The following is an 11,259-nucleotide window of genomic DNA, read 5'->3' as shown; positions in this document are numbered from 1 at the left end:
GTTATCCTTAGCTTCTGTTCGTAGCTGGCCGGCAAAATTTTAGAAAGCTGATTTCAACTGGTGAGTTCATTTGCAAAATAATTCCCTACTTAGTTTTGCTTGAGAGTTGTCACATAAGAATCTGTTAAATGGGCTATGCATGTAAGCGGTTACCCAACGCATACCACTTCAAATGTAGAATTCTGTTTGGTTTTGATTTTTGCGTAAAAATGGTATAGCAGTGTAAGTATGCATAACTGGGCTATTCGCCTTGCTTCTTTTTAAATTTAGTGGTCGTATATTCAATTGATGGTTAGTCTAGTGATGCCATCTATTATGGTACTTTTTGGAAGATCGTATTGTATGAATGTGTGAGCTCATCAATTGATTTACCACATCGACACAGTTCTAAACAATGCAAGCCGCACCGAGCTATGCAGTGTCAGCACATCAACTGAGTTACCATATCGGCTCTTTAGCATACTGAGCTATACATTGTCAGCACATAAACTGAGTTACTGAGTTACAAATTTTTTCAGAGGTGAGTCTGAGCGTGCGGCGCGGTTCTAAGAGTCAGCACAGTAACTCAGCACAGTGCTGAGTTACCCACTACTAGGTGGAAGTATTTTTTGCGCAGAACTTTTTTTTTTTTATGGCGACCTTTGGCGCTAGGGATTATAACCCTTACTAAGTAGAAGTAATTCATATTAGAAAAAAACGAAATTATCCATATGCACACTTTCGTTTCAAAACCGAAATAATGCATATGTGAAAGACGAAGTAAAGCATACATGCACAGTTTCGGTTGAAAACAGAAATAATGCATATGAAAAACCCGAAGTAATACATACATGCACAGTTTCGGTTGAAAACCTAAATAATGCATATGAGAAAATACCGGAATTATGCATATCGTCGTTTAAAGTACAAAACCGCGTATCGTCATTCTGCAAAACCGCGTAACTGACATTGGCTGTCAAAAACTGGATTTCCTCACACAAGCTCTTGGCTCAATCCTTATCCATTCGTCCTGAAATATAATAGCCAGAAAAGAGAGAACCATTTTGAAACATGAGTGTTTTTACGCTCTAGAAAATAATTTCCACAACTTCACATACGCGGTTTTGCATTTTGCTGATACGCGGTTTTGCATTTTGTTGATACGCGGTTTTGCACTTTAAACGACGATATGCATACTTTCGTTTTAAAAGCGAAATAATGCATATAAAAAAACAAAAGGGAAGTAATGCATGTTGTCGCTCTCCCTCGGATGGTATATACACATGCTATTTCGCTAGCTACATCAGCTACATCACCAATAATACACGAAATTCACAGCGACATGCTTTGGGCAGATTAGAGAATTTAGGATATTTTAACTTTTGACAGTTCTTGCTACATACCACAGCCACACCATTCTGGTTAGCCAGTTACACAACCGTCGATTCAGTTGACGCTACATTTTGAACACTTGCATCCATAGAAACATTATCATGCTTTGGCGTAGAAAATTGTCTTGAAGATTGAACTGCCACAAAATCACTCACTGATTTCGCAAGCCCGGAAATTATATTCCGCATATCCCCCATTTGCTTTTGCAGAATTAAAATTTCACTATTTTCTTCTTCGAGCTCCTCGCTTTCAATCTCGCCAGTACCCCACCTCCGTTTGATGATAAATTTGTTACGAAGTAACATTGCTTATCGGAACGCTCTAAGTACTGCCGCAGAAAAGTTGCTTTTTGCACAAAAACACCCCTGGTCTTGTCGCTGTATCGCACCGGGGTGAATTTACATTTCCAATCAATTTGCTTGTGTCTAAAGGTAAACAAAGGAAAAGCAATTATTTATTTCCCAAATTTATCAATTGGTTTTATGTAAATATCTTTATTTTAGGTACATAGCAAGGTGAAAGTTTCATAATGATTTGACCACCCCACATTAGGGCATCTTAGATGGAATTCAAGAGCTCCATATTTGTACTGTGCCCTAGATTAGCATCTTACTTGCATTGCAAAATATATCACATATATCGCTGAATAAATATGTATAACACACCGAATAAGAGAAAAATTATACTTAAATTATAAATTAATTCAATTCTATTGCAAAACGTATACAAATTCACGATTTTGTTTTGGGTTCCTTACGCAATAATAATGCTCTCAGTGATGCATTTTATGGTTACGTAAATCTTGGATGATTAGCTTCAAGCAACTTAAAGTATTTTAGCTGAAGTGAAATATCTTCTTACTGCTCTTGTTAAATAAAAAAATTGTTAAATTCGAGAACAATAAAATAGAATCATGTATGGAATGAAGAAAATAAATATTTATTTATTCCTATCACGAATATCCTGTCGGAATCAAATGATGAGTAATCAAATGCATACAACTTGTACTTTTAGCTAAGTGTTTGGCCAATCTTCTCCAATTTGTGGGTCGTGACTTGACTTTTTATGTATTTGTATGATAATATTTTTCAAGACAGAAATACAAGCGGACGTTTGCCATTGCCAGTCGAGGGGCAACCGCTGTCTATGTAGAAGAAAAAACATTTATATTTTGAAATGTTACGAATTCACGTCGGCAACTTTCGATAGTGATCAGAACATTTAAGGTAACTCGTTACAAAGTAGAAATGCCGTTATTTTCTTAATATTTCTTTTGAATTTTAAGTCGCTAATTTGGACTTTTTTTGCAAATTTTATCACTAACATACGAATCTATTAGTGATTAAAAATATGCTCACAGTTTCAGTCAATATACATGTAGGATTATTATACATATTAGAACTGTTTATTTATTCAATAAATATGTTACATTAGGTATAATTTTAATAAATATTAATTAAATAGTTCACATTAGGTTTTAATATCTTAATGAATGTTAATTAAATAGTTTTACGCATCTTGTGATACTGCTCACCCCAGGTTTAAACTGCAACTACCTGTACTTCGTCCAACAAGCGTCTCGTCTAGTTCGTCAAGTTAAGGATTCGTACGTTAAGACCGCAGGGCTGCAATTCAATGTAATTTGTTCGTCCACTTCTGTAGTTAGTATGTTCGTCCGCTTCTAGTTGCACGTCCGTTCCTCACTCCCACATTCGGCCGTCCTGATAAGTCGTTCGACCCGAACGATGGGTCCCAAGCTTTCATGTATTCAACTACCGTTGTTGTTTTATGCGGTCCTTCATCCACCTTCTCAACTACGTATCGTCCGTGTGGTAAGCGTTGTTGTATTGAATATGGTCTCAGAAACTTAGGTTTGAGTTTTAAACCCGGCCCATATTGAGCCCTTTTAATAGCAACCAAGTCACCAGTATTGTATTCGTTTTCCTGTTTGCGTTTGGAGTTAAAAGTTTTCTTGTTCTCCTCTTGTATCCTAGAGATGTTTTCTGACGCTTTCTTCCTAATACTGTCACGCTCAATTTCTAGCTCCTCAACTATTCTTATCTAATAATTCCTGAAGTTCTATATCAGCAGGTGTTCGCATGTCTAATCCAGTCAATATTTTAAAGGGTGCCGACCCAGTGCTCCTTGAAGGTGAATTATTAATTAGGCGTTGGACTTTGTCAACGTGTTTGTACCATTTTGTCGGGTTGTTATTACATAATTTAGTTAAGAGTGCAAGTATAATGCGATGGATACGTTCCACCTGTCCGTTTCCACGGGGAACGCCTGTGGCAAGAAGGAGGTGCTGAATATTTTCCCTACTACAGTATTCTTCAAAACTCTTGGCGGTGAAAGCCGTACCTCGATCTGTAATGATCCTTTTATGGTTACGTTACCAAATACCGCAGCCTGTCTCTCAAGTCGATCTACTACATTTGCAGCATCTGTACTTCTAGTAGGATACAACCACACAAATTTGCTAAATGCGTCTACCACTACAAGCAAGTGGTGGTATTTTCTATGTGTCTGTTCCATTGGGCCGACGTGGTCCAGATGATATGTCGCCAGTGGTTTGTCTTCTTTATCTATTGGGGATAATAAACCTTCCTTCTTGCCTGTCTTTGCTTCCCCAATTATACATTCGATACAACTTTTTAATATTTTTACTATTTTGGGTCCTATATTCGGTATATAAAATGATTTTTCTATATAATCTTGAGTCTTTTTTGTTGACCAGTGCCCCTCTCGGTGTGTCATGCGGATTATTTCTTCCTCCATTACTTGTGGAACTACTAATCTTTCACCGGATCTTTGTATAACACCCCATTCTTCAAATAAAAGTCTTCATATATAACGTTCTCTAAAACTTTAGATATTGCCCTAGCCCAATCGTCACTTTGCTGTGCTGCTTTTAGACGAAAGCTTAAGGAATCTTCTAGTAGCATGCTTGACATTCTGCTTAGCTCGTCAACGTGCTTCATCTTTGTCGCGGCTCTGTGCTCTATAAAGTAATCAAAGTATTGCAGGTACATAACCCAGCGAGTGACACGTAGTGGAACGTCTTTCTTTTTCATAGTTAATGCAAAAGCATTACAATCAGTGACGATCTTAATCTTTTTCCAGATGACATAAATTCACCACTTTTTCAACGCCTCTATGATAGCAAGTACTTCCAATTCATATGAATTATTTTTTTGCTTCTCAGGTCTAGTTTTGCGACTTAGATATTGAATAGGATGAAACTGTTGGTCGCCGACATCTTTTTGCAAGAGCACACCACCATAACCATACATATAAGCATCCGTATGTATCTCTGTTTCCGCATTCGGTTGGTAAAGTTTTAAAACCGGAGCTTCGACAAGTGCTAATTTGAGCTCTTGAAACGCCAAAAGCTATTCTTCATTGAATCGATATTCACTATCTTTCCTAAGTAAATCGCTTAGTGGCTTTGCTATTTACGCATAACTTTCTACAAATCTTCTAAAATAAGATGTTAGGCCTAAAAATCTTTGTAGCGATTTCTTGTCACGAGGAATTGGAAACGAATTTACTGCTGTTACTTTTTCTTGTGAGGGTCGGATACCCCCCTCCTCAATAATGTATCCCAGGATCCCTTTCATTAAAAATTTACATTTTTGCCACTTTATTTTCAACCCATAACTTTCCGCTCTTTGCAAAACAATTCGCAACTTCTCCAACCCGCCATCCTCATCTTGTGCCGGAATGATAATGTCGTCCATGTATACCACGATCACCCCACCCTGAACTAAGTCGCGAAAAATAGCGGAAATGTATCGACAAAAGAGGGCGGGTGAATTGGAGATTCCAAAAGGCACAAAATTAAATTCAAATTGGCCGCTATGTGTCACAAATGAGGTATATCGCCTGGAACTAGGTTCCACCGCCACGTGAAAAAAACCGTTGGCTGAGTCAAGCGTTATGAAAATCTTTGCTCCTTGGAGACGTTCTAGGACGTCGTCAATGAGTGGCATTGGGAAATTATCCCGAACTACTTTCTCATTCCACTTTCTAAAGTCTCAGCATAGTCTCTTTGTGCCATCTTTTTTCGGCACCAGAACTACCGGCGAAGCATACTCAGAATTGCTTGGCTGGACTATACCATCCTTTAGCCAATTGCTAACTTGATCATCTATGACGCGCTGATCCGCATACGAAACCCTGCGCGGAGTTTGGTATATAGGTACGTCATCAGCCAAAATTATTGTCATTTGAACCGGGGATTCGGAGTTCGGTTTTGGAGTATACTGTCTAACCATAGAGTATAAAGCAGACTGCTTTTCAACAGATAAGTGCGTTATGTTCAAAGGAGGAAACTCCTCGTCGTCGTTTAAAGAATTTTGTAAGCACAGAGCTGGGAATTCACGCAAAAGATAATTCTGGTTTTTATCTTCTTTGTTATCGAAAGGAACAGGTATTATGCCTCCTACCTCGGTACTATTTACCTCAACGTCTTTATGATCTTTGCTTGTAAACATAGCTACGCCTTCTGCAAATGATATATTTGCTACCTTTAGGATATCGTTCCCGATAACTGCTTCGTAACGTAAGTCATTGCTTCTGGTTACATGAAAAGTTACTTCGACCGCGATATTATCTACTCTAGTTTCCTTAGTTACACCCCCTATTGTGTTTAGTTCGCTTTCTTTTATACCCACCAAACGTCGTTTGTCACTGCTTAATTGCGGATACCTTAGCTTTCTAAAAACGTCATATCTTAGTAGGCTCAAATCGGATCCTGTGTCCACCCTTGCGTCGACTACGATATCACCAAACTTGATACGCTTAAAAATCAAACCGCTGGTCGTATTCCAAGGTGAGTCAAACATGGCATTAACCGCGACTTACTCTTTTTTTATTTGCTTGCCTATATCTTTCTTACACTCGTAACTTCGGTGCCCTGGTTCCCCACATTTGAACACTTATATTGCTTATCTTTATTATTGCAATTTTTGTCACTAACTTGCGAAGCTGAACCCTTCGAAGTGTTTGGTGCATATTGCGACCTGTTTAACGACTGCCGCGAAAAATGCACCTTCTCATATATTTTTAAATTCTCTTTCAGATCTTTTATTGTTTGTGCCTGGTATAAAATAGTTTAGTTCGGTCTAGAATCGGGAATTCCTTCGACGAAATACCCTATTAGACTAACCTCGTCCATCTGTACTGGCTTTGCAATTTCCATGAGCGTATATAAATATTCTTTAAAAGATTCATTGTTCTTTTTACGCCTATTTTTCAGCATGTGATGAATATCTAATAACGATAATTTTTTACCAAACTCGTCAATTAATGCGAGTTTTTGCGAATCCCAATCCCTAACACCGGCTTGACTGCGCAAAAATAACTTGGCTGCTCCTTTCAAAAGCTGTTTGGCATACACATATTTTTGAAGTCCGTTCCATCCTAATGTAATGGCATGGTCCTCAAACTCCCTTATCCAGTCATGTACGTCTAACGTGTCAGTCCCAGTGAACGACGGTAAACTGTCTTGTATGTCCTTTAATGTAAAAGCAGGTCTCATCATTACCGTCTGAGGTAACGGATCTGCGGGTACCTCATATGTACGTTGATTCATTTTCGCTTTCCTCGCCTTCACTCTACAAAAGCTGGTGATGTCGCAGAAGTCTGTCCCTTAGTTCACTTTTCCGTCCTTGTACACTTAGTCCCTTACGTCTTAAATTGTCTTTCAATGTTTCTACGGTCATACTCAAAATAGTTTGGGCGTCCATGGTCTTACAAATTGTACAACTATCAGCTTTAAATTTATGATGTGGACTTATAAACTAGTTGTATTATAAGTGAAATAATATCATCATCAAAGTTATATGAATGATTAAATTTGGTTTGTTTGCTTATTACTATTTTGACCGATTCTATGTTAATGCATGCAAGTCTAAAGAAATTGTGTTTACAAATAAAAGTTAGCAAATTACATGGATAAACATAAAAGTTTTAAATCTATATTTTGACTGCTCTCTCTTACTAAATATTGCTGCTTTCTTTGGGCGATTTAATACCGCGTTGTTACTGTTCGTTTCACTGTTGACGTTCTTGATGAGCTATAGTTGTACTGCAATCGCTGCTATTCCACTTTTCTGGATAAAACTTACGCCTGTTGTTTCATTACGTGGTGTAGCTATGTTTTATTTTATTGCGTAACGACTGTTTCTATTTCATTGTATTTGTGCTATTTTCAAGTGAATGTACACAGTTTTTGCTTCAAACTTCCACTGTTTATGTATTATGTTGTTTAGCTCACACTATTACGCTACATATCGCACACCATCTTCAAAAGAGTCACTACCCAAAATTCGGCATTTTTGAATGTCACTGTTGTATGCCTTCTTTCATGTAATTTTATACCACAAAACGGCAACGCTGACTAAAACTCTTGTTGGTTACTTCGCTCTTTTTGTATATACAGTGAAACCTCCCTTGGGCGGACACTCACCGTCAGTCATTTTTTGTCCGCCCAAGAGAGGTCTCCGCTCAATGGAAGGGAAGCTTAAAACAAGCTTTTAACTACTTTTTAATGTTTTAATTAATTGAATAGTCACTATTTTTTATTTGAATAAAAGATATTAATATTACATCGTTCAAAAATGTGCATGTATTTTTTCAAAAGTGCATATTTCATTTATGTGCGTAAGGTCATATTAAGTAATAACAAAATAAAAATAAATATTACATTTCAGTCCATATATTACATAAAACCATAGATTCATTACATAAAAAACTGAGAATTGTCGAGCTTTATTTTTAATTTTTTTCAGTGTCAGTACCTTTTTCATCAATAGTTTTCATGTTTTTATCAGTAACAAAATCCAACCAGAAATCTAAATTTTCGGTCCATGTATTTATTATTATCTATTGTTATAAATTCATCAGAAGTGGAATTGCATTCTCCAAGGGTTTCTGATAATTCAAATAACGAACCTAAACCACTGTGCAAACCAAACTAAATGTGTGCATAAAAATCACATTTTATGCGAGAATTCCCCCTTTTCCATTTAGTAGTAGTAGTAGCCTATGAGGAGTTCGCGTCCGCTCAACGGAGGTTTTTTTTATTTGTTATGAAAATAAATCTTAATGCCCGTTGATAAGAGGTTCGCGTCCGCTCAATAGAGGTTTTTGTGTAAATTTTATGCAAAATAACTGTCCGCGTCCGGCCAAGAGAGTGTCCGCTTAAGAGAGAGTAATTTGTCCCGAAATTTATACCTAAAACTTGGTATAGGAAAAAATGTCCGCCCAAGGGAGATGTCCGTCTAATAGAGGTTTCCGTTAGGAGAGGTTTCACTCTATTGTTTTTACTGCTTTATCTCATACAATCACACATTTCTGCGATCGTGGTCTATGGCTGTTGCTTATCAATACGAAGCTCTTCGGCTTGCACTCTGGCCACTACTGTTGTCTTCTTCGTGGTATGTAGTTCTACTTCTATTTCGCTAATTTGCGATTGTGCACATACACACTCACAAATCACTGCTACTAACACCACTGTTGCTGTCTTCTTCGTGGTATGTAGTTCTACTTCTACTTCGCTAATTTGCGATTGTGCACCTATACTCTCACAACTCACTGCTACTAACAACACCCAAGAACGATAGAATACAAGATTGCGCATTCCCGAAGAATGACATTTGTGGCAACGGGTAAACAAAGAATATGGCGAAGAACAATGGGTTGACAGTTGTGAATTTGCAGTGAGAAAACGTGTTTTCTTCTCGATTCACCAATTTCTCAAACCATCTTTGAATATAGCAAATTAAGCACTACGTTAACAAAAAATATACAACCACTCTTGAAATGTGTTCAAAAGAATAGGTCTTATTAATTAACTATTTAGAATTTTTGTGTTTGTATTGCAGGTGCCGAAAAAGTGATAACATCTTGTCGCAGCGCATGTTTTGCTGCAGAAAGTGTTCGATGCTTGCTTACCTCCGATTTTAATTTGTAATTTGTGGTATTTCAACGTTTTCAACTTAACATGTCGTGTTTAAAAGTGGTCCGTAAAGTGCTTCATGCATATTACGCTGGTGTCTAAATTTTATGGCTTCTTCTTCCGGCAGAACTCTACCCACTTTCTGGCCAAGGAGTCGTCGCGGGGAAACAAAAATAAAACTGCATTTGGGGGCTTTACCCCTGCAGCTGCTGCAATTCAACACACGACACGACATTTTTATAAAGTTTTTATTACAAATAAAACGTTTTTTACTTCAGAACACACGAATTACTTCGATTTTTCACTTGAAAGTACACAATACGTTTGCAGTACGTTTGCACTTGTTTCTAAACAAAAAGTTTGTTTATGTATTGCCATAAATGTCAAAGTCGGCAAAACCAAAGTAGCGGTTCCGGGAATGCGCCACCTTCAGTTCATTTCACCATGAACACCACTGTTGCTGTCTTCTTTGGTATGTAGTTCTACTTCTGCTTCGCTAATTTGCGATTGTGCACATATACACTCATAAATCACTGCAACTAACACCACCGCTGCTGTCTTCTTCGTGGTATGTACTCAGTGTTGCCAAACATGGGCTTTTCCTACCAAAACTGGTAGGTTTTTTTTCCATTTGGTAGATTGGTAGGCTAGATTGGATTTTGGTAGGTTTCGCGAGAATAATAGTTATTTGCGAAAAATATAAAATACTAGCAGACCCGGTGAACTTCGTCCCGCCCAAAATTTTTATGTATTTTATTGAAACTTTTTGGTCCAACATTCTCACCAACAATTCACGTTTACGAATTTCATTGGCACATTTGAAAAATTCGGTTTGTATGGAAGATGCCACGCCCCCTTTTCCAATAGTTCCAATTTTTCTCCAAGAGTATGCGATTTATTTCGTACATCTCCATACAAAACTCTAGAACTCTACCAAAAAATTTCCAGAGATAAGCAGTATGAAAAATTCGGTTTATATGGGAGATGTCAAACCCCTTTTTACAATAGCTAAAATTTTTCTCCAAGGGTATGCGATTGATTTCGTATATCTCCATACCAATTTCCAAAACTCTACCACGCACACTTTCAGAGATATGTAGCATGAGAAATTCGGTTTGTATGGGAAGTGCCACGCACCCTTTACATATAGATTTTTTTCAGCCTAAAACCATCCTTGGGACACGTGCGGCAGGTGGCAGTTTCAAAAAAATCGGATCAGCCGCTCTCGAGCCTTGCGAAAACTAACAAACGGTTCTAAATATATATTAGTTGAGATACATTATATATTATAATTATATTTTGACAGTATCCGTTGTTTCTGATTGGCGCAAAAAAAGCTATTTATATTCGAAATTGCATGAAAATTGGAAAACAGGAATCTATAAGCTTATCCAGGCAAAAAGCCACCTACGTACCGAATTTTAAGCAAATCGGACCATAAATACGATTTCTTCGAACAGATCGGTCCCTGGTCCACTTCTCGGACAAAATGGATCATATATGCTAATATATGCTAAAAAGCTACCTGCGTACGGAATTTTAAGCAAATCGGACCGTAAATACGATTTTTTCTAATAGATCGGTCCCTGGTCCACTTCTCGGAAAAATTGATCACTTATGCTAATACATGCTAAAAAGCTACCCGCGCACCGAATTTTAAGCAAATCGGACCGTAAATTCGATTTTTTCGAATAGATCGGTCCCTGGACCACTTCTCGGAAAAAATGGGTCATATATGCTAATATATGCTAAAAAGCTACTTAAGTACTAAATTTTATGCAAATCGGACTATAATAAGATTTTTTCGAATAGACCGGTCCGTGGTCCACCTACCCGAAAAAAAGTAAAATTTTTTTAGCCTAAAACATGGTGGTTACTGAAAGCTATTTGTATACAAAATTTCATGAAAATCAGACCAGCCGTTC

The 11,259-nt window shown here is 37.5% G+C and overlaps 1 protein-coding gene across 1 annotated transcript; it reads right to left on the bottom strand.

Moving 5' to 3' along the window:
- Window positions 1-5,408: 5,408 nt before the first annotated feature.
- On the bottom strand, window positions 5,409-6,218 carry LOC118749143. Its single transcript, XM_036483911.1, has one exon. It carries the CDS (start codon window positions 6,216-6,218, stop codon window positions 5,409-5,411), a length of 810 nt encoding a protein of 269 aa, XP_036339804.1.
- Window positions 6,219-11,259: the final 5,041 nt, after the last annotated feature.

The sequence above is a fragment of the Rhagoletis pomonella genome, unplaced genomic scaffold, assembly GCF_013731165.1.
Source record: "Rhagoletis pomonella isolate Grant_MI unplaced genomic scaffold, Rhpom_1.0 Rhpom_scaffold_00014, whole genome shotgun sequence".
Lineage (NCBI taxonomy): Eukaryota > Metazoa > Arthropoda > Insecta > Diptera > Tephritidae > Rhagoletis > Rhagoletis pomonella.
Note: the sequence above shows the minus strand (reverse complement) of the source record. Positions and strands in the feature narration are given on the sequence as shown.